Source organism: Rissa tridactyla, chromosome Z, assembly GCF_028500815.1.
Source record: "Rissa tridactyla isolate bRisTri1 chromosome Z, bRisTri1.patW.cur.20221130, whole genome shotgun sequence".
In the NCBI taxonomy this organism is placed as follows: domain Eukaryota; kingdom Metazoa; phylum Chordata; class Aves; order Charadriiformes; family Laridae; genus Rissa; species Rissa tridactyla.
The window spans coordinates 83,966,913-83,991,395 of record NC_071497.1 but is presented as its reverse complement, the minus strand read 5'-3'; the positions used below and the strand labels follow the sequence as shown (position 1 = coordinate 83,991,395).

General features: G+C 41.9%; 1 protein-coding gene across 3 annotated transcripts in view; it reads left to right on the top strand.

Moving 5' to 3' along the window:
• The window catches only part of LOC128902618 (mothers against decapentaplegic homolog 2), a 52,877-nt gene that overhangs the window by 15,379 nt on the left and 13,015 nt on the right, over nt 1-24,483 (top strand). For 2 of the 3 annotated variants that reach the window (XM_054185913.1, XM_054185912.1), the window contains exons 3-5: nt 21,484-21,573; nt 22,741-22,934; nt 23,408-23,542. In XM_054185913.1, the coding sequence (XP_054041888.1) occupies nt 21,484-21,573; nt 22,741-22,934; nt 23,408-23,542 (419 nt within the window). The remainder of the gene's footprint in view (nt 1-21,483; nt 21,574-22,740; nt 22,935-23,407; nt 23,543-24,483) is intronic. The other variant, XM_054185914.1, reaches the window with a different exon arrangement.

The following is a 24,483-nucleotide window of genomic DNA, read 5'->3' as shown; positions in this document are numbered from 1 at the left end:
CTTAAAAGGCGTATAGATATGCTTCATGCTTTCCTCTTGCTTCTTTTAAATAAGACTCGCCAAAATGCATCTGCTTTTCTAAAATCCCTGATAATGTACAACTAATAACAGAGTTTAGTTGTGGCAGGTTTGGGATAATGTTGACCTGGACTGTTGTAGCTCCTATATTTTTAAAATTTAAAAAAAAAAAAAGGAGCATTGAGTTTAGACCTCGTCATGATATCTTATGTTCCTCTAGAGCATACATGTCTGAAAACCAATGCAGAACCATGTCCTTCATGAGCTGTAACTGGGTACATCTGTATCACGTGTGGAATTCTGCTTCCATGCCAACGCTTGGGTGACGTGACAACTGTAATAGGGTCTGGCCTTATATGAAGGATGAGTAGTATTGGAGATGACCTGCCTATAAGGAGTGCTCCCCAGGTACAGCTGTAGTCCTCATTTGTTGCATGTTGTAACCCATTTGCTCTTCCCCAGGAGATTCCATCTTGCAGCATGCCTGTTGCTGAACCCGCAGAGCACTGCTGTATCTCATCACCTTGCTGGCAGCTTCCCTGTTCCACTGCTGCCACAGTCTGCACAACGCAGTGCTGAGCTGAGCCATATCGCACAATGGTCAGGGTTGGAAGGGACCTCTGGAGATCATCTCGCCCAACTCCCTGCCAAAGCAGGGTCACCCAGAGCAGGCTGGACAGGAATGCATCCAGGAGGGTTTTCAATATAATATCTCTCGAGAAGAAGACTCCACAATCTCTCTGGGCAGCCTCTTCCAGGGCTCTGGCACTCTCAAAGGAAATAAATTTTTCCTCATGTTCAGATGGAATTTCCCGTGTTCCAGTTTGTGCCTGTTGCCCCTTGTCCTGTCCCTGGGCACCACTGAGAAGAGCCTGGCCCCAGCTTCTTGATGCCCACCCTTTAGATACTGATAAGCATTGGTGAGGTCCCCTCTCAGTCTTCTCTCAGCCTTTCCTCATCAGAGAGGTGCTCCAGTCCCTGGATCATCTTCGCAGCCCTCTGCTGGACTCTCTCCAGCAGTTCCCTGTCCTCCTTGAACTGGGGAGCCCAGAACTGGACCCAGTGCTCCAGCTGTGGCCTCCCCAGAGCAGAGGGGGAGGATGACCTCCCTCGACCTGCTGGCCATGCTCTTTTTAATGCCTCCCAGGAGACCGTTGGCCTTCTTGGCCACAAGGGCCATTGCTGGCTCCTGGGCAACTTCTTGTCCACCAGGACTCCCAGGTCCCTTTCTGCAGAGCTGCTTTCCAGCAGGTCAGCCTCTAGCTCAATGTATAGGTGCGTCTATTTTTTTCTTCCCCTAGATGCAGGAGGATAAAGAAGAGACAGGTGGCTCCCATCAGTCTCAGCATCTCTAGTTTGTGTTCATTTTATGTTTGCATAGCGAATATAGTTTTCGTGAGTGCCCTGACAAAGGCTATTCATAGCTGGGAGGAAGGGGGCAACTAAAAGATGCGTCCGTAACAGTATACCTCTATTGTCTCTTTCCAGTTGTTTGTGTACTCATCTTGGTACTGTAAAAGGGTTTGATACAGTGTCAAACAACTTCCTGATTGATAACTTAAACCTTTCATCTCGAACAGATAAAACTTTTCTTGACGTTAACAGTAGTGGTTATATTACAGTTATTACGTAAATTTGCATTTGATACTATGCGTGGAACAGTACTTAACGCTTGAGCCTTAGCTTTCATAGGTGTTCCTGAGTTTCTGCAGAGGAGGTAAATTTTATCACCGCTTTATAGCGGAGGAAACTACAGCGCAAAAGCAAAGCGGTGTTGCATGTTGATGAAAGGTGATCTGGCAGATTACTGGCTGAAGTAAGGTATTAAGACCAACTTCCTTAAATCCCAATTCAGAGATTCTTTGCGGGGTTGCTAGTACCGTGCAAGTGCTTTTGAGTCTTAAACGAAATGCAGCAGTTGCTTCCAGAGAGAGAAGGGTAATATTGCGGTCGAACCCTTCCTTTCCAGCCTGCTGTGCTGTTTGAGTTTCAGAAGGTACTATCTGAAAAATGGCTTTTCTTACTAAACAGTTCGATATGTATGTAGAAAATGTAGTCTTATTTGTGCCCTCTGCCCTTCTTGCTTAACACGAGCGTAGCATCCCCCTGCTGTGTTTCCTGGTTTCCAGAAGCTTATTTCTGCTTTGTTTTCGGCAGCCTCCAACTTCTGACTTAAGCAAGAGGGGCTCAAATCCTGCTGTTGTTTGATGAAGAGTGTAGCTGATTGGTGGAATTCGCAGTCAATAATTAGGCTTCTGAATCACCTGGCTTCTGCTTCAAATATGAGATGAATTCTGCATTTTTATTTTTATTTTTTTACCATCCAGAGGCAAAGCAGAAACCCTACAATGGGTTCCAGGGTTTGGGGAATACGGAGGATTGTGGGAGTGCTGGGAATGCAAAGCAGATAACTGTAAGTGAAGTAGTTGATTAACATTGAAATTAGGAGCGAGTTACTTACCAACTTCACGAACACTGGTGTCTCTTTGAGCTTATTAGGGTGCAACAGTAGTATTTTAAAGCCATACCTGTTGCATATCTTTCACATCAGCCAATAGTGAAGGTTGGAACCTGTTTAAACTGCTGTCATGGAACCAATCACACCTTCATTCTCCCAAGGAAATAGCACGGTGGTGATATTTAATCATTGCATTCAGAATACCTTTTTAATATTTTTTTTCCCCCCTTAAGAGCGTAAAAATGTAATAGTATTTATTGACTGCTTCTGAAGGCTGTACTGTTTTGGGAATTTTTTTCTGTATAGCAAAAATCTACATATCCCTGAGTTTGATGTTAAGGCTGCTTTTGATGTTAAAGTGACTAATGCTATTGACACTTGATTTATCGTCTTTTACGTGCTTAACAATGTACAGGAAATAAATCCAGCACATCTTAATTTTGTTGTCTTTCCCGCGTATTCTGCAAGGATTCAGATACTTAAAACTGCAGAATCTGGTGAAAGTTCGTCAAACAGGTGAAGGCGAGGCCATTCGACAAGGTTAAAATTCTCTAAAGAAACTCTGAATTTCTCTGTTATGCTGATGTTATTCCTTCTCTTCCTTTCCTGCAGCTCTTCATTCCCTGCAGTGAGTTAGCACTACAGATAAGATAAGCAGCCTAGGCATAGCTTATGGCACACTTTAAAATTGCGTTCTGAAGGCTGTCTCTCTTTATTAGTTAATACGTGCTTCCGTACTTGGAATTTATTAGTGCTGCTAGGAGTTAACAGCAGAAGTAAACTGGGCAAAGACAAGACCTGTATAAAGATGGGACAGCTGGCTTGGAACCGGTGTTTGAGAGGAAACAAATCTTTTAAAACGATGACATCTTCACGCCTCTTTCTTCATATAACTGAGTAAAAAGTGATTTCTAATTTAGGTGTAAAGGACACAGTTGTTCTTGAGTATAACCTGTGCTATGTTAGCATGTCTTTTTGAATTCTTTGGGAATATTTGTCAGAAAAGTGATTACATAGCTGCATGCAGTAACCTAGTTTTAGGGATGCTTTTGATCACCCCTAGAGCAGAGTTGTCAAGCTAATGTGGCTTCTGGAATAGATTGTTTTCAAGCTTTAAGATCTATCCCCAAAATAGGTTACTTACCAGAGGATGGTAATACAGAAATCCCTTTGTTCCTTCTCCGGTTAGAGCCATACGAGAAGGGTGACTTCAACAGTTACGCTGCAGGTGGAAGGTTCCTCTGGACACTGGTTTAGGAGAGTTCCCAACGTCTGCTGCTAAGCTACGAGTGAGGTAGCTCAGAGGATCACAGCAGGCAGTTGGATTGGCACACTAGGTCCTAAAATAACATTGTTATCCGGACAGAGGTGAAGTCTGTTTTCCCAGAAACGGAACTTGGCACTGTCTGTATAATTCACTATATAAGATAGGGATGGACATCGATTCTTAATCGTAGCTCACAAGTTGAGAACTGCTATGTATAAAGAACATCCTCAGACCATATACCATGTGTTTCAATCTGGATGTGTTCACTTAGATGTAAATTGGTTCTATAAATGTTTCAAGACTATCACTGAACGTCTTAAGCTTTCTAAAATAAGTATAGATATTTAAGACAGTACATCAGAATACACTAAAGCACTGTTTTTATTGCTGAGATTACAGGAAAAGCGTGCTTGTAAATTGTTTGTTGATAAGCTGAATCCTTTTCCTCATGACAGGATTATTGAGGATGAAGCAGAGCCCCCTCTGCTTTTCTCTTGTTGGAATTTCAATAAAAATAATGCTTTAGAACACAGCCAAAGAGATCTTTCCTGGAAGTATGGCAAGAGACGGCTGAGACTTTGGGGAGTATTGGCCAAGATTTGCTTCAAAATCCCCCTGATCTTCCTTGTGATAGCTGTGTGCTGTGAAGACTTTGGATGTGTTCACTGGAAAGGTGTAGCAGGAGCATCAAATTGCCCTTGCTCTTCTCAGGCCCGTAATTATGGTGGGACTTGAATGTTTCGTCTCTACATTCTCTGTAAAAGACTACAGGAAGTTTTTTGGCGCTTTCTAAAGCGTGTGGCACCAGGCTCTGGCGTCTGCGGGGCAGCGAGGGCAGAATGCTGCTGTGCTTTGCGGTGGCTTGCTGTCGTGTGTGCGACATCTCTTCATCTCAGAACTGGTCCCGTGCGTACGTGCTGCGTAGCTTCCTGGCTTCCTCTTAGTTAATGGTGGTGTGCAGTCTGAATATCAGGCACCTGTTTGCCAGGCGAATGGAGTCCACCTGCATAGCCTGAGCACAAAATGTGAAAGCGTGATCCTACAAGAGAAACAGCCTGGTTTTGCTGAAAGTGGCGAGTTCAAAGCAGTCGACTTTTGGGGTGTGTTTTCTAACACTTTGCACTGTCTTCTAATCTGCGTTGAGAGTTTCTTTCAATTTTATGATGACAGATATCAACTGGTCCCCATTCTGTGGTGCTGTATTGTACACAGAGAGAACGAGAGTCTTCTGAGAGATTGCACTAACTTCCTTGGGGTCTTTCTCAGAGCTGGGGTGGCAGAAACTGGCACCTGGTTTTCCAAGACCATCTCCTGCCCAAAAATAAACGGGTCCAGCCCTTCTTAGTTTCCAAATGTTGAGGACGGTGTCATTGTAGACAGAAGGATGCTGGCCCTAATTACATGTATGTAAAGTGACATGCTTAAATGCTAGGTTGCAGAACACTTGTAGATGCTGCGTGAACTTATAATGGGAAATAAAAATTTGTGTCAAGTTTGGCTTCAAGTCTCTATAGTTAGAAATTTAATTTCTAAACTTGAGGTAAGCAATCAGTAAGATAGTGTTGGTGACACTGCCTTCGTCCGTTTGAAACGTACTCTTACGCATTTCTGATCTGGTTGAAGGTGTCCCTGCTCATTGCAGGAGGGTTGGACTAGATGGACCTTTAAAAGTCCCTTCCAACCCAAATGATTCTATGATTTCCTTTAACTACAAAACTATCTTAAATTATAGCCTCCAGTTACATTTTGCTTGCTTTCTCCTGTTCGATTCATAGCATCAGTGTATTTGATATATAGGGTAGGATTCAGGATTAATATGAACCTAAGAGAGGGCTTTTTTTTTTTTCCTAACAGCATATTTTTCCTCTACCAGTACTCCTACTTGAGTGGCCACTTAGCAGCAAGACCTTATTCTTAATATCTGTATGCAGAAGAATATATATGCGTCAGTAGGGCACTCTGTATTACAGCAATCAGGGCCTTGCTGTAGCGTAGGTAAGTTATTCTTTAGAAGATTCATTTGAAAACTCAAGTTTTCAAGCCTTTTAACACAGTGTTAACTGAAAGTGGAGTAGTGTCTGCATTCAAGTAGAATTGAGTGAGGTTTTATTTAAAATACTGAAATGTAACTTGGTTCGTTGCACAGCTGTGGCTGATGTTGAGGACTGAATTGCTATAACTAAGATTAAGCTTTAGTGTAGCCATATAGTTCAGGTTGCAGCATCTTACAATATTGATGTCATCCCGAAGAAGGAAGTCTGAGAGTATTAAACAAAGAAACTTCGGGCTGCCAGTTTTAAGCTCGTGCAATTCAGGAAGCCACGTGACTTACCCACAGAACTTGTTACAGAGTTGGTATGCCAAGCAGAAAGTATTGGCATGTCATTTGAGGTAGGTCAACATGTAAAAATATAAGTGTGGAAGACGCTTAGCCAGAGCAAAGTGCTGTGTAGGTCAAAGGAGCTTGCCTCTTGAGTCAGGAGAAAAAACTGTTGAATTTTGGGGACTGTATTGTATACTAACTGGAACACTGGGAAAAAAGGCTTGGGGGATGTGGATTCTGGCCTTGGTTTTGCTGCATTTGCCAGGTAACCTTTAAGTTTTTAACTTGCTGTGATTTTTCAGTCTATAAACTGAGATGAATTTTGGTAAGATGTATGATAACGCCACCTCTTCACCTCTCTGGTGTAAGCTGAATTATTTGTTTAGGGAGTGGAAGTTTAAGGCATTGCTCCCATTGGAGCGTCAGTGATACGCAAAGCAAATTTAGGGGTGAATAGTTGTTGGAATTTGTGGAGGTTCTTTAGTTTCCAGATACTGTTGCTTCTCATTAGGATTGCCTTAATGGTAAGAAGCAGGAAGAGTCTGAATCAAAACTAAGGGTTACAGCTTGTTTGATTGTTATATGCCATTAATGGTTTGGCAGGTTAACAACTGATGCTGGGGCTGTTGAATTTTAAGGACATGAAAAATAGCTACTTGTGATTACTTTAGCGACATACCTGCCCTGGATCATGGTACGAAGCTCTAATTAGGAAGGAGAATATCTACATCTGACACATCATGCTATTGTTAAGACGCCATGTTAGTCACTCAAGAAAAATATGTTGACTGTGCTTTATTGTTGATATTGAGCCCCAAGTTATCTCATAGATAGTACTTATATTTCCCCAATAAAGGAATTGGGGCTTTACTCAGCCCAAGTCAATGCTAAACTACTCTCTGGTTTACTGTGGTAATTAGTGTCTTTAAATCAAGCCAGCTATTCAGTGTGGCAAAGATTCCTCTCGTTATATTCTTCTTTTTGTAGAAGTCAGCCAATTTAGTTTTCTTGGTACTGTAACAAAACACCCGAGCGCTGTTTTTACTAATGTGAATGTTTTATGACAACCAGAGCAATTTTACAGGGGGGAAAAAAAACTTCCCAATTGTGGAGCTCGGGCCGTTAGTCTAGGAAGAATTTATAGAGTAAACAACATACTGCTGTTCTTTTATTGCTGCACCTTTCAACGCAAATAGCTAGTTAACGGGTTCCCAACTGATTTAATCCTGCTTGTAATCTACACCTGCTAATTTAATAAAAGGAGTATCCCGTGTCTTGTTTACTACTTGTTTCTGTTCACTTACTCTGACTTGGTTGCAGTGCTGATTGGTGGAAAACTTCTAAAATTTACTATATACAATGCTGTAGTCTCATCACGACCAGCTTTCGTTGGCTTCTGTCATGCTGCATTGTTTGAAGCAGACCGGCAGGATAGCAGAGAACAATCGGGAGCTGGAGAAAATTCGCATCTCGCTGCATATGCTTCAAAATTGGCAGAAGAACAATGAGTTTGGGGAAATCCCCTTGGACAAGTGCTGCGCAGTAATCTGACTTCAGCCTTTGTTCAGAAAAGATCCCCCAAATTGCGGCTTTTTGTATTCCAGAACGTACAAGCAAGTTTCAGTAGGGCAAGAATTGAAAGTTTTCGTTTAGTCTTTGCCTATAGTTGTAGGTAAACTGACCATTTCTTCAGATGCTTGGGGTTTTTTTTCTTAAGTATTGGATAGAGAAAAACCTAATGGAAAAGAAGCAAACTCTGTGTTTTGCTTAAATACAGAATTTCAAAGTTACTGCTTAGTTGAATTGGTGAGTTACATCCCAGAACTGGTCTTCACTTCCTCTTAGTTTTGTGGGAGGCTTCGGGTCAAGTTCCTCTGCTGATACTTGAAATAATTTCGACTCGTGCTGTAGTTCTGAAATTTTGAGCGAAGGACGTGGAATCTTTCGGCTTCGTGGCATGGAAAATGGTGTTTGAAGTGATGTTTGACTCTCAGGTGCTTGGTTGAAAGTCTTTTTTTTTTCTTCAGTAGGTAACTCAAATGTTGATTTCATGGACTCCAACTGCAATTCCCAGAAACACCTTCTGAACTTTGCAGTGTTTGTGTAAGCCTACAGCAGTGCACCAGAGCTTATTGACAGGTCTTTACATCTTTTTTGTAATAAATCTCCTCTTCTGTTATGGTGGTGGTGGTGGGGGAACTCAGGAGTGTCCATTCGGATGAGTTCTGCAAAGCTAATAATGAAAATAGCTTTCTGGTTCATTTGTATCTAAATTTTGAGTGTCTGATGTTTTGCATATGTCCCATGTGCCTGTCTTGCAGACTGGTGCCTTGACTAAGCACAGTAAGGAACTAAAAATCAGTGTTTTTGCTGTCCCCTGTGCATTTCGATGAGATGAATGTAGTTGGAAGACAGCAGTGTTTGTGCCTGTTGCAAGCTGCATTGGTGGAGCTGTTTTAAAAATGCTGTAATAGTCTGCTCAATGACGGGAAGACGCTTTTACTGGAGTTCCATGTCGGTGTGTGCGTTCATCATTTCCATGTTTTGACCACAGACATTCCAAGGAGGATTTAAGTAGTTCTTCTTGCAGCGAGAAGCCACATAACTGTTTACTTGAATGCTGACTTTTCTTAAACTGAAAGAGGGTAGATTTAGATATTAGGAAGAAATTCTTGGCTGTGAGGGTGGTGAGCCCCTGGCCCGGGTTGTCCAGAGAAGCTGTGGCTGCCCCATCCCTGGTGGGGTTCAAGGCCAGGTTGGCCGGGGCTTGGAGCAACCTGGGCTGGTGGGAGGTGTCCCTGCCCAGGGCAGGGGGGTGGAACTGCATGATTTTGAGGTCCCTTCCAACCCAAACCATTCTATGATTCTGGTATTCTTCAAGCAATTGAAACTCTCATCTTTTTGGCTGCAGTAGGACGAAGAGAGCAGGGCAACTGCCACCTCACCAGAGGGCAGAAGGTGGTAGATCAGGGTTAGGTGGAGTGAGGAAAAGAAACTGTTGGGTGTCCTGGGAAAGTGCTTTAACTGTGAAGCAATTGCATGTGAGGCAAGAGCGGTTGTGGGCATCGGCTTCAGATGCGTGTTCTGGGTGTGGGTCGTGAGCAAGATGCCGAAGAGTTCAGGACTTGTCTGTGATCTTAATGCTTACTTTCTGTCTAGCTCTAGGCAGCAAAGCTCAGGAAATAGATTGTGATTCTTGTCGTAAGGGTGTCCCCTGCATACTCAGGTTTTTCTGTCAATAGTATGTAATATGGGGTCCCATATTGAGTTCTGGGCCTGAGGAGAGCAGAGGCTTGTAGTTAGGCTCCTCGGCTATTAAGTCGCTTTCTTGATTTTTGCCTTTGCTAGGCACGTAAGGCAATATAATATCTCAGCAAACACGCAAAGTTCATCTTAAAAATGAAATACTGGGTTTTTTTTTTTTTTGTATCTGAACACTGAAACTCTTCAAACTTTTCTATGGCTTCCTTGCTAATTGTGGGTTTTCTTCAGTGTTTCTCATAAAATGTGGGCATTGGTGTGATGGCAACGTCGTTGTCTGACTTAATTTTTGTATTTAATGATGTAACAGTCACAGCACAAGTACTACTCGCTCTCTTTCCCTATATGTTGTTTGGGGAAACTTCCTCTGTGGCTCAAACCTTAACTTGAAATATCTTTATAGGAAACACTGCATACCTTAGATATCCAATACTTGCTGCTGTTTCTTTGAATTTTCATATCCCTCATTTTTAGAGATAGTCTCTTGTTAGGATATAGATCAATTGTATTCTCCGTTTCACCGATATTTTTTTTTTTTTTTGCTAGGTATACGTGGCTTGGGCTGCAACGGGGGTCGTTCTAGGTGTAGTGGCATCCCTGCATTGAGCTCTTTACTTTATGTATCTTGTGTTCGTTTGTCTTCCTGCGTTTCTCGAGATTGGCGTGTAATTCATAGGGGAAGCTGCCCAGTTTGAAATGAGGTATTAAAAGATCCTGTAACTGTTGTTCTAAGAGTAATCTTTTTGCCAAGTTATCATATTTTTTCAAGGAACACGGACAAGATAAATGTCTTGCAGAGCTAATCCCTCCCCCTCACTACCCCAAATACCCACTAGTTTGAGAAGGTTAATCAAAATGTCACATCTCTTTTTCAGCTGTCCATCAGTTGCAAAACAGCCCACTCATGCGGTGGCATCAGCCGCTCACCCACTTGGAGGATGACAGACTACTTGAGAAAAAATTATTTGACTTAGCCCCTGGTAGCTGTACCTGTTAGCTTGTGGGAAAAGCTTTCACTGCACCTACTATGACTAATCGTGGTTACAGAACTGGAGATAAAGGTCATTTTTTAATGTCTGTCTGGTGCTAGTCCTGAAATGTGTATGGCGAGCTCTGTTTATGTCTATTTGAGAGTATGATCTTCTCTGAGATTACTATCTTCTGTTAACAAACCAATTTGTTGTGGATAGATCAGCCAGTATTGTGATGGATATGCCTTTATAGAAAGATACTTTGTCCTTTGATGCTCCTCATTCTGTTTAGGTCTGTCAGGGATGATACAGCATGTTAATCTGCGAAACTGCACTGGGCGTCATCTTAACCCACTGCATGGCATTACTTACTCATACAAAAAAGAAAAAAAGTAACCGCATGTGGTGTGAAATGAAATTAAGATGAATCCGTTATTCATTCCTTATGTAACTGGTAAGTAAGAGGAAGGTATTTAACAGCTTGACACTGCTCCCGGTCTGGAAGACCGTGCTAGTCATCTGTCTCTAGTTGCAGCATTTCAGTGGTAATTTAAATATTAGAAAGGAATTGCTTTGATCAACTGTTTTCATAGGCATGGCATAATGAGTGTGGAGGACAGACAGCGATTTCTCGGCTAGACGGAGTTGCTGAACATACTTGCTTCATAGCTGCACGCTACATGATGTGGTGCAACATCTCACTACCCAGAGCTCTGCTTCTTTCCCTAAATGGACGTTTTTGGAGTCTGCCTTCCTGGTTAGGCTTCCTTTCCTCTGATAATAGAGTTTTGATTCTTTATCAGAAGGTGGTGGTTTTGTGTTCTCTGGAAAGCTTTTGTCAGAAAGTCTGAAGATGTTTTCAGGCGTGGTGTTCTCAGATGAAATGCAGATAACTTATCTTTAATGTGAGTTCACTCAGACACGTAATGAACATGGTACTCTCGGCTATGGGAATGTCAAACTTGCAAATTTTTATCCCCGTTGAAGTGCTCTATTTATGTTTCTGAAGGTACTGTGATATAGTGCAAGATAATATAGCAATCAGAAAACCTTTATTGGGTATAATAGCTTAACAAATGAAAGCAGTGTAGGAATTCCAAGTTATCATTTCAAGAATGTCATGTTAAAGTACAAACACCCACGTCCTCCGAGCCTGTGGGTCCACATGGTACTCTCTTTTTTGTTTTTAATTTGTTGGGGTTTTTTGTGGTTTGTTTTATTTTTGCATTCTGCCTCGTTAGTCTCTGAGGAGCTGCTGTTGTGAATGCTGTTGAATACTTGTCGCCCTCACTGGATGCAGGGGCGTCTAGAAGTCACTGATTTTGATGGCTTTTTTTTGAGGGGAGTAAATCTGTGTTGTGGTTCATTTTATCTCCCGTAAGATTGCTTCAGAGTTTGTGAGATACAAACTGCAGCTGCTGAAAGCTGTGGTGTTATGTCGAGAGCGGGGAACTTCTAGGGCAAGTTTCCCAGCAAAAGCTGTTAGCTCATGATTTCCATAGGCTGCTTTTGCACGCTCCCTGTCTTCAGTCTCTTTAGCGTAAGACTTGTGGCCAACTCCCTGCTGACTCTTGAGTGAGGCCGAGCTTTATTTCGTGCCTTTTATTTCTCTGTCCTGAACACCATCTCGTCGCTGCTTGACCTTGCCATTTAGAAGCTTACAAGTTTGCAAGCTGCTCCCCCCCGACTTTGAACAGGGCGTAAAGACTCCTTGATAGGATCTGCATCTGAACAGACCATATGGACAACAAGAAAAGAAATAAATATTTTACTTCTGCTTGGTTTCCATGGCATCCCGGAAAAATTGCTCTTGAACTTTGAGGTGCTATCCTTCTGGCATCTCCTAGCATCGAGAGAAAAATAAAGGTAACGCTGATTGTTGTTGGCTGCTTTATTTTGTCTGACAGCACTGGGCTGGCATGTCAGGATTTGGGAGAAGGGAGGAGGGTGAAGTGCTTTGAAGAGGCCTGCCTTATATCTGTATTTTTGCCTTTGTAGGCAGTTTGTTGCACATGTGACCGGGAAGAAGTGTGCCTTTAGAAAAGGCAACAGAAGCATATACTGTTCATCACGATGACTTGCTGGCCTGGCACGCTGCAAAACTGGAAGAAACTAGCTACTGGCCCTGAAATGAGCAATGGGCAGCTCAGATGTTAGGCTATAACAGAGTATCTTTTGTACCTCACGTTCCACTTGTGCGTCCCCTGTGGACATCCTTAAAGTTTAAGCTGAAGTAAATAGGAGTTGTTCAATGACTTTTTTTTTTTTTTCTTTTCCCACAGTGTTAGAGAGGTTAATTGTATCCTGTGCCTCCTGCTTTTCTGGCTATTTTGATGGGTTAATTTTTTAGCATACATCCATTTATAAGGAAGGTTACTTAAGTAATTTTCTTCAGTTCAGATGCTGCATTTAGTATTTGATGTAATGATTCTGCATGTGTTGTATAAAATTCTATGTAAACTTTATTCGTAAAAGGGTTCTGATTATGAGAAGTTGTGTAATGGTTCCTGGTTTATATTCCACTAAATACGTACATACATAAACATTTCTTTCTTGGATGCAGTGTGGCCTGAATATGGTGGGGGGGCAGGGAGGGAGGGAGAGAAGGTAGAGCTACTGTTTTGAGCAAGTAATCTTCCTGTGTTGCATATGCTTGAAGGAAAAAAAGAAAAAGAAAAAAAAGCTTTTGGATTCTGGGGGAGAGGGAAAACCAAGCTCTCTCTGCTGTGTATATAAGACCGATTGCTTAAAGAAAAGTAGATTTAAGGGGTTGGAGATACTTGTGGAAGAACTGTGAGAGCTGAGTGCCCCACTTGCCGGTTTTACTGTTCTTTTGTTGAGTTTGTAAGGAGAGATAAACCTGTGCTTTCAGTTCTGTAAGAGCTTTCTTTTCTGGAGCCCAGGGCTCCTTTTAGACATGACTTAATATCTTTTTCTTAGACTTAACAGGTTCCGTTTCTCCTTTGAAGCATGGGAGAATCTGTTAGCAAACTAACTGCCCACCTGTACTTAATACTGTGCGAATATCCATTTATTCTGGTTGCTGATACTGCCCTTTAACAGGACTTTCCTAGGGGTCTGCTTTTCTACCCAAACGGTCTCCATGGAAGCCTCCTCCTAAGGATGAGTGCCACTGCGATCTGTGTAAATTGTTCTTTAAGAATTCACTCTTGTGCTTCGTATTTGGCATTGGTCAAGGTATTAGCTCATCCCTCTAGCAGGTGCCTAGGAGAAAAATCATTATTTCGTACTGAATTACTGAATCTTTACACTTCCTGATGCAAGAAAATGAGATCGGGACCTCTGTGTTGCTTCACATCACTCACAAGCAGGAATGAACTGCTGTAGCTTTGAGTCGTGCCATTTGATGAATGTGGATGCCTGGTTATATACATTTAAGCGAGTAGATGACATCTTGTCACCGTAATACGGGATGATGGAGGTGCAAGTAAAAAGATTGGTCAATTCTGCAGGGATGCAAAATGATGTAAGATTCAAAGAGGAGTAGGGTAGATAACTCATGAGAGTAACTTAACATTTGCATTGTTATTGCAGATCTCTCTAAAGTTTTCGAAGTGAGCAGAGGGCAAATAACCTTTTCCCTGCCACCCCCAGCATGGGGAAAAGAAACCACAAGCAGCGTTCATTTCAGTAGTTGAGACAACGAAGGCTGGCCAAACTACATTTTACAGTAAGCTTTTGTTCAGACAGCTGGCTATGCAGCTAGTTTGCAAAGACAGGCAATATAATTAGCATTGCTACTGCCTGGTACATAGACATTTTGGGCTGTAATAGGGAGAAATGCTAATTGCCTGTATATAGAAAGGACTGTCAGGTCAGAGCATAAAAGCAGCTGCACAGATTTTCATTTGAGACCCAGAATTGAGGAAATCACGACCAGGTAGACTTGGTAGCAACTGTTGTCTGTGCTGAATACCGTACTGTATGTAAGCCAATGAACTCTCTTAATTGCTGATTTTGATCCATCTATATTATCCCTACGCCTTTCAAATCAGTCTTTCCTGTGACTGTTGTCTTTGAGACCCTCTCTGAGCTAGTTCCAAAGATTTGGTAGATCTCCATCCCAGCTTTATGGCTTCTTGAACCCCAGTTGCATCAGGAAGAAGATAACTGGTATGAGAGGAAGGATTCTACTCTTTCATCCATCAGTTGATCCTTTTCTCAAAGCCACTATCAGTGGAGTGTAAGGGGCAGTGTCTTCATACGAGTGCAAGTTCAATCCAGCTACACCAGTGATGAACCAGAGCCTAAGTCGATGTAGCGGTGTTCCTGCCTTAGTTTCCTGCTCGGTATGTTGCTGCATAAAGTGTAGGATCTGAGAGCTTGCATAGCAAGATCTTAAAAATCAAAACAAAAAAAAAAATGCCCAAAAAGTTAATATGCAAGGTACAGATCTTCAGTCTCTATAGACTGTAACCTGTTTTCTCAGGCAGATTTTTACGAAAGCAGCCATGAGCAAAGTTAAAGCAATGGCGTTTGTCCGTTTGTTATGAGAAAATGAGATTCCATAAATCTAGTGACCACTTCTTACTGCTGTAACTCCATTTTGGATAGCCTGGTGTAGCTCTTCAAGCAAATTCTGCACCCTTTTCTGCCCCCTTGACAAAATATCTGTTGAGGTAGTAAGTCCTGTCAATTTTGGGCTCGTATAAAGCTGTGTGCCTGTGCTAAGTGACTTCTCTGGTTCTGATCTTTTCTCTTATTCCATTTTTCTTATTTAGTCTTTGAGTGAAAACGTGCTTGAGTGAAAGGCTTGTGATTATAAGATGCAGGAGCAAAACAAATGGAGAAGATTGCCTTGAACATGGACTTGCAAACTTGTTAGTGACTGGGGATTCTGAAAGATGTGAAAGATTCAAGAAAAAGGTCGGGGGTTCGGTGTAATACTTCACAAAGAAGCAAGTTTAAGTGGCCAAGGCCATTCTGTAATGATTCCTGTATAATATGGGCTTTGACTAGTGAGATGCAATTTGCATTTCAGGTTTCATTTGCCATCTTTCTAGTGCTACCACTTCAGGTAAAGAGGAGGCTGTCAGCTGAACTCTGTGCCCTTTTAGAGCTGTTCTACTTCTTTGCAAGACTTTGAAGAAGAAAGTGGAATTGTAGTTATGTATGAATTGTGACAGTATTTAACAGCTTCTGTATAGAGTTTCTGGTACTTTGTATGTAAATATTTTTGAAGTGGTTCTGCCTACTTTCGTCTGATGTCGTACTTTGTTGCAAGCACTTCATTTAGTACAAAAAGTACCTCGAGCGTGCAGCATTGCCAACACAGTAAATAGTGTTAGTGGTAGGAAAGTTGCTTTGTTCATTCTGTCTCTCTAAAAGTTGGTAATAAATTCATAGTAGCAGCAACCTGCAATATACAGACACCAGCCTAAGCATGCGTGTAACAGTTCTGGTGCATATAGGGTACTGCTTAAAACTCTGCTACCCTCAGGTTCTTTCAGCTATAGCCTCAAATAAAACAGCATCTCTATAAAGCAGAGTATTATTGATGAGACCTACCACCTTTATTCCTAGTTGTATCTTCTGTTTTGCAAATGCACTTGGGGGAAAAAATAGAGAGACATCCTGGAGTGTGTGCAGTGCCATGTGTAGGTAGCAGCTTGTTTGATGCTGTGGTCATGACTGCTTGGACAGTAATTGCACACGCTTGCGTGGATCTGTAAATCTGTGCTTCGTATTTGGCATTTTTGCTTTTAACTGTACATCTGGCTTTTAACTGGGCTGAGAAACTGAACCTAATTAAGCGGCCTGGGTTGAGTACCAACCTGAGGTGGCGTTATTAGTTGGCATCTGGATATCAGTGAGGGGGCTGCGGGTTGTTCTGTGTAGCTGCATCTCCAACTACTGAAGTTTCTAGTTCAGAATTACTGCCACCACAAGCCAGTATGTGAATGGCTTTCTGTGCTCACTAAGAAGAGACCTTACTGGTTGGCAATGATCATCTTCTCCTGTTCAGCCTTATCTTGTTCCTTTTTTCACCTAGATGGGTCAACATCCTTTGCTGCCTAGCCATATTGCAAAGTGAAGAATCTGGTTTTGGGCAGTGTGTTCTAGTTGAGATGATGTCCATCTATATTTTTTGGACTCTTGAATGTCGCTATAGTGTTTTACTTTAGACTGTTTCATCCCAGGCAATTTATATCTGGTTATTACGGATTTTGATACAGACTTCGATTCCTTCAATAGGGATATAATATATTAAAGCAAGCCATCATATTGCTTATGTGCATGGCACAAATCACGTCCATGTTCACCCTTCATGGCAGATCAATAATTCATCTGGATTTGAACTGGGACTTGATAGTCCACTTTTGTAGTAGACTTGCAGGTACTATTGTTCCACTAAGATAGTTTGCACTGTTGATGCTGATTGGGAACATCATCTGTGATATGGAGACTGGGCAATACAAATACTTTTTGATTATCTTTGATGCTTCGGTTTTTCCTGCGTCCACATTTTTCTTGTCTGTGTCAGTATTTTCTGTCTTGCTAAAGCAAGGCAGTTTTGGCACTTTGTCTCAAAATTGCGAAGCATTGCTACAGCTCTTTGCTGTTTAGGTAATTTCTTGCCCAGAGTAGGGTTTTTTTGGAACTCAGATTTTCCTGTTAAAGGAAATGATGAAATGGAAGAAGTGAAGGCATACTGTGTGCTGTTGCATGCTGATAGCCACATTAAAGATTCTTCTTGCCAGAATTGTACAATATCATCTGAGATGCTGTTCCTTATAAGCAGATGAAAAGACAGGTTCAAATGCCAACTCTTGCAACCCTTTGCACTTGGGGAGAGGCACCGACGGAGGTAGCTTTAATTCCATCCAGTAGTAACTTGTCTCCCCCTTTTTTCACCACATCAGTCCTCTGGCCAGTCCTGAGATAAGAATTGCGAGACTGAGTTGTCGCAGGTTTTGTGTGTAGCAGCTTAACCAGATGTCTGCAAGACTTTGACTTTTCCCTAAAAAATCCGTGGGTCTCAGATTAGTTGTTATTCCTTGCAAGTATCCTCTGAGCGTTTCTCCTTTCTCTAGGAAATGGTTTTCTTTTGTTAGAACTTCAGAACACCTGGGAATCTGAGCCCGTGTGATGCTTTATGTCCCTAAAGTCCCTTATAACAAATTCACTTATTTTGTGGGGTCTGCAAAAGCAGCAAAGCAGTACGCAAGCAAGCTTGCCCTGGGAGTACTAGAGGCCACGGAACATGGTGATTTGCTAATCTAAGCTAGCGTTGAAAAGATAAAAATATTAGCTTTTGTGTAGTTGACCTCGTTTCTGTCAACAGACAAATTGTTTTGAGAACAGCAGTGAAAATGCTCCTTGGAATGAAAGTGTCTGGTCTGGTGGGAGGAAGTATATTAGCTTTAAGCTTGTATTCTGGAGTGTATTTAAGTGCTGTCTACACAGGAAAGATTGAAGTACAGCTTGGATGCAGGAGCCAAATTATATTTGGGAAACAGTGATGGCTTACCAGCGCCGCAGTGTACAGCGAGTTCAAAACCAAAACCCCCTGTTTGGTAAAACATGAAGCTTCAAGCGTGCTTCTGGACTTCAGTTTGAGGGCAGTCTGCTTTCTAAAGGTGAAATGGTGATATGTCTTGGCTGCCTCCCTCCTAATAAATTAAACGTGCCTGGGAATGTTCCCAGGCACCGCGGCCAACTGGCTCAGGACTGCATTGTCCATACTCTTAAACTCTTAGCTACCAGGGCAGGGTGGCTACATCTGAGCTGCCCAGTACGAGTGGTCCCCGTGGTGTGACGACTCACAAACCTGGGAATTGTGTGGGAGATCGCTAACTGGCACGGCCCAGTGCTGGGGAATGTCCTAGCCGCTTTCTAGCGTACATGATCGTGTTCCAGGGCCTGGGAATGTTTCCAGACAAGACTTAATTTATGAGTACAGATGTTAGTTCTTGACTCTTGCAAATTCTTTATGGACTAAGGCATAGAAGGTCTCTTCACATCACAAGGGGTTTAGGATGCTTTGGAAAGGTAGGTTTAGGAGAGAATGCCTCCTATTTATTTTGGGGTAATAATTCTGTACTGCTAAAAAGTCTGTGCCTCCTCTCTCCCTTTTAGATGGTTTTACTGGTTGTTTAACTATCTTTTAGAACGCGGACACCTTCTTTCCAGCCACTACCACTGGTAGAGTAGACGTGTCTGCCCTCCGTCAGGCTTTCGCTTGTGTATGAATGAACATACTGTGGCCTTTCATGGAAGCGCTGTGTATGAATTATGCTCTTTATGGTTGTGAGGAGTTTCATTCTGATTTGGTGTGCGTGTGTGTGAATATTAAGAGCCGTAGTTTTTCTGTCTGGGTGAAGTGGCGGGGGGCCGGTCTTGCATCTTCTAGGCAGCGGGTCTTTTATGTGAGCAGGAGAGTGGGGAGACCGTTTTATTTCCTCAGATGTTTCTTCTCGTGAACAATAAAAGCTGTGTTGGGCTGACTTTATTGATCGTACAGGATGACTTCCTGCAGGCTCTTCAGTGCTTGATTGTGGATTATTGGAATTGGAGTATAGTCCTAGTGTAGATGAGCCAGTAAAATGTGGATATTAATCGTAACTCTAAGCAGACATCCATCCTGGAAGACAGCATATCATGTAAGCCGCTGAATATTGAAGCGCTTCTGCTCTAACTGAGGACTTTTTCTGTACCCCCTGGCCTGCCCTCCCTCCATGGTGTTTCATTGCAAACTGTGGCTCAGTCATACAGTCGCTTCAGGATGCTGTTTGTCTTTCTGTAGGTTATGGAATATGCTATCAGCTTTGGTAGTTTGAATATTTATAGAGAGAAGAGGTTAGCAATATAAAAGACCGTTCCTGTTCATTGGGCTTTGTCAAGGGCTATGAAATTTTACTTTTGCATGTGTTGTCTTAAAAGTCTTGTGAAGCAAATGCGTGGCGTGTCATGCTTACACCAGTGACGCGCCCCGCAATTTTGGGAACGTGTAATCTGTGTGACAGCATCGGCTTTGGAGCGCTGCTTTGTATGAAGGATCCATTGCTCAAAGGTAGTAAGCTGTCAGAGCTGACTCTGTCAATTAATATGCAGCAGGCTTTGTGTCTGTTGATTGTTCTTCTAATTTAATGTGCGTGATGATCTGTCTTACCAGCAGTAGTGGCGCATATTTAAGGACACAGTGCAGTGCAGGGAAGCTCCCTGGTGTCCCGCAGGCTGCCTGTGTGTCTTCAGGGCAGCTATTTCAGTCCTCACACAGCTTCTTGCAGCCCACCATCCAGAAGGCATCTTAGGAATATGAAAAAGAGAAGTTGCAGGCTCTACTGATGCAGTGATGGTCAGTATCCCTCTTTTGCCCACTCTGTTTCTGCGATGCTGCCTGTGTCCGAGACGGATGTAACTGGATGGACGGATGTTCAGGACAGTTGGCTTTTTTTGAAGAGCTGGGTATGTCAGAGGAGGGACCTTCACGTGTGGCTCCGCTGCTCCCTCCTAGACAAAAAGACATCTAGTACAAAGTTTTACTTGTGTCCATAATCAGTAAAATGTCAAAGGCTGTACTTTATTTAACGTTTTCGTTCGTGATAAATGCAGGCTGCTGCCAAAAATTGCGCTCTCCGTCCTCCTTTGTGTAGTGCTTGGGTGGCTCCACAGTGAATAGAAGAACTGATCTGGCTGAAAAGTAACTCTGAAAACATTAATTTTCATCCACGTGTTCTATGGTCAGATGGCCAGTTCATTGATTGGGGCTGTTGCTCAATCGCATGGACTTTTCAACCTCCCTGGGATGGCGTTAGAAATGAGGCATGTGGGACAGGCAAGAAGGGGACGAGGACTTTTCCTTCCTATTGCCAGTAGCCCACACTTACGTTTTCTTAAAATCACCGTGCAATTTAGGTGGTTGTCAGGCCTGAAAGTGGTTTTAAGTACGGTGCTGTGCTGTCTCCTCTCTTGTTTCATAACACTAATGACTTGTCTCTGTGTAGGGGCGAGAAATTAAAAATACCTGCCTCACTTTCCTTCCCTTGAACGCTTAAGCCAAACTTGTGAGTGTATCGGCTAAGTTTGGGAGCGTAAATTTATATAGCAAAGCCTATATTTAAAACCAGGAGTCTGGTGAGCTTGGATTCTTTTCTTTTTGTTACAACTGTTCAGAGGCTATTAACTTTAAAGGGGATATAGCAGCCAGTCAATCTTCAGGCTTCGTAATTAGGGGGTGGAGTTGTAAGTTGCTCACCAGCCACATTATCTTGATTTCTGAGGTGTGATGTCTGGTTGTGTGTTTCTTATGTAAAATAAACTGTCTTCAGTGGTGACCGAGCAAGTCTGCGATAGAGCTTGATTTATGCTTCTGAAAACGTGCTGCTCTTTTCTTGCTTTACTTAAATCTGCCGCTGCTTTTAGTTCGTGTCTACCACCGGACGGTCTTTTTTTCTTTACTGTTGCGCTCTTGTCATTGACCCAGTTTGGTAAAGAATTAGTTCTCTTTCCTTTCCTCCTGCTTCATTTAGCAATTAAAGTTTTGTTGTTCTATAGTTAAGTCTTAAAATACAATACTGTAAAACTGCATTTAACGTTCTGTGTTTTGTATATGGTGGAAAAGAGTATGTAGCGCTCTATTCAAGGAGAGTACAGAGAACAGTGAGAAGTGTCAGCTACAATGTGCTTTTTTTCGGAGTCTGAATTTTACCGGTTTGGGAAAAGCAGCAAATTAGTACGTGCGTGGAAAAGGAGATTAATGCTAAAGTGGTGGTACCTGAAAGTTAGATTGTGATGTTCGGTTTTAGATACACATGGGCTTTGTTTGAAGTCATAGGGAAGCTCATGTTTACAAGCAAACAAAAACAAAAAACCCAACCCAGAAACTACCCTGGAAAACTGAATTTTGTTAAGAGCTAGGCTGAGGAAGTTTTGCCTGTTTTAAGGAACATTGCAACTGTATTGACTACTTAAAACCAGAGAACTTGTTCACCTTTTAAGAACATTATCATTTACCTTGAATCACGTGTTCCATTTTGATAGCCTCCTTCATATAGAAAATATAGCATGAGATGTCAGTTTAAGTGCAAGTCTAACGGTGCTCTATCTTCTATGTGAAAGGAAGTATTCTGTACATTTTTCCATGTTTGACATCATGGTGTTTTGAATAACCATGTTCCATATTCATATCAATTTTTTGTTTTTGTTTTCAATTTATGCACAGCACTTGCTCTGAAATTTGGGGACTGAGTACACCAAACACGATAGATCAGTGGGATACAACAGGCCTTTACAGCTTCTCTGAACAAACCAGGTGAATATTCTGCCCTCTCTCGCATCATAGAAGTCTTGTGGGAGGGATTGGCTTTGGAGGGTCTGTAATGGGATGCTTTAGCTGTGAAATAGACTAAAATGCTTCCTAGGCCTCTCATGGTACAGCATTTTAAAAATATTTGCTTGCCAGTGTAGAAATCCGAGTGTTCTCAGCTGATGTTTTGACCAATGAAACTCTAATTCTGGAATATTCCTTTTTCACGCCAGTGCCACTGAAAGAATGGGAAGACTTGTTAAAAGCAAGCTCTAATGTGATCTGGTATTTATATTAACAAAGTTGGGATACTTAATTCTTTAGACCTAATCTTACAAAGTGTTTAACCTGCTTTGTATGCCACAAGCTTTCAGTTAAATCTTGCTAATTGGCTCGGGTAGGAGCTACTAAAGAATTGTTTGTAAATTCTTCAGTAGTTAACGGTGGGCAAATTCTAAACCAGGGTCTTTATTTTTTTTTTCATGTCACATTACTTGATTTGTGTATTGAGGTTTGTCTCCCATCCCATAACAATCACAAACATCTGCATTTGTGTAAGCATATGCAGTCTGTCTTAAAACTAGCAAAACGTTTTCAGCTGGTAGCGAGGCAGATGAAGGCGAGAAGATAAACTGTGCAGCCCTTACAAGATGTGCATTCATGCTTTTTTGCATTACAGTTATACTGCCATGTGGATCACTTGGGCAGCTGACTGCTTATAGGCTTATTTGCAGTCCTGTGGGAATTCTTATGCTTAAAGCCATAAAGCATCCATGCCACAGCAAAGCCTTGAGGTTTAGCAGCGGAAGGGACTATTAAGTGTGTGATTATTTTTTTTTCTCTTTATTTTTTTTTAACAACTGTCTTCTGCATTTAAAAAAAAAAGTGTATGAAGCAATCATCCTAAATACTTGGTTGGAGGTAAAGTGGCTTTTAATGAACTCTAAATTCACTGGCAATAATTTGAGCAGCTCAAAACTAAGTTAAGACACTGCTTGATACCATCCTTTTTATCACATTTGAAGCCTTTTAACAAGAGTATAAATGTCACTAACAGTGTCAGTCCACTGAATTCTGAGAATAAATACTCATCCCATGTGTGTACACTGTTGCTTGAGTGATTACGAGACAGTATTCAGTCTGTAAATACTTCTCAACGTCTTTCCCGTATAGATCTCTCGATGGCCGTCTACAGGTATCTCATCGTAAAGGATTACCGCATGTTATTTACTGTCGTTTGTGGCGCTGGCCAGATCTTCACAGTCACCATGAACTTAAAGCAATTGAAAACTGTGAATATGCTTTTAATCTTAAAAAGGATGAAGTATGTGTAAACCCTTACCACTACCAGAGAGTGGAGACACCAGGTAGGAAGACTGCTTCTGACTTTCTCTAGCAGCGTCTGTACGTACTTGTTCAGCATAATGTTTTAAGTGGAAAAATAAAAGAAAGATGATGCTTTGTCTTGCCAGGAGCACAAGATTTCTTAGAGATACAGCTTTTGAGAATAGCATCCCCTGGAAGTTTTTAATAATAAAGATACTGAAAAATCTTTACAAACGCGTTAAATACCCCCGATGAACACTTCCAGTACCGCTAGCAGTTTCCAGCTGGCTAAGTACGGTCCGGACTGAAAAGGAGAATAGGGATGATTTAACTTTGCTAATACGGAATAGTTTTACTCAAAAGATACCTCAGGAATCTGATTCCTCTAGTAACTAGTAGTACGATTGAATTGCAGTATTACCAGTAGTGAAGAGTCAGAAAACTTCAAAACACATTAAGAAATTGTTAGATGGTTTTGAGGCTCTTACTGATGCTTTGAATTTTGCTCTTCCAGTCTTGCCTCCTGTACTAGTGCCGCGGCACACCGAGATTCTAACGGAGCTTCCGCCTCTCGATGACTATACCCATTCCATTCCTGAAAACACTAACTTTCCAGCTGGAATTGAACCACAGAGCAATTACATACCAGGTATTTCCTTAACTCCCTCTGTAAACACTTAACGTTGTGCCACTGGAACAAAGATGGGAATTTCGTCCTGCTGAGGGATCGAATTAATTGAAAGATGCACCAATGAATTAAATCTAGTTGGTGTTGTGTATTAATTCCAGTGGAAATACCTGAACGCTGTTGTTTGCAGAACGCGGTCCTGTGTGAAACCACATTGCTGTGGTTTCACAGTAGCTTACTTGATTTTAATAACTTATTTAAGACTCATAATGCTAATGAGTACAAAGTAGACCTTTGCCTTATGCTTTGACTGTTTTACCGACACACAGATGTTGCCAAATGCTGTTTATTGGAGATCGAGTAGTAAACTGCGTCTCAGTCTCACCATGTGTAGTATGTGGAGAAAATTTTAAGTTGCGAAACAGTGACTTGAAAAGTATCTTGATTTGTAGTTTATAATTGATCAGGGTCTGCTTTGTGTATTTGTTAACTATTGTGTGCACACAGTTTTGCCTTTCTAGTGTGAAAGAAGAACCTAACGATACGGAGCGCTTCAAGAATTCCTCCTCCCCCTCTTTGCCTCTTCCCCACCCCAAAACAAATACCAAGACTAATCTGCTAGAGTGCACCCGAAAGCCGGTACCCTTATTGAAACATAAAATCGGTGACCTTTGTTTCCTGCCCCAGCTTCCTGTTTCCTGTCTCTTCAGGAAGTTGCCTGGAGTGTAAAACCAAGCAAAACTGAAGTTTTCTCATAAATGTTTAACGCGGCTATGTTACGAACAGGCTGAAAATTCAGAGCTGGGTTCTCCTGAAGAACAAGCTGCCTTGAAACTCAAATGTGTGCAACGTACAAATTGTATCTGCGTGCCTTAAACAGGATGTTACTTGTGTTTTCTTCAAATATATTTTAAGAACTGAAATGGCACCAAAAAAATTTCAGTGAATTCGATCTCATCTGT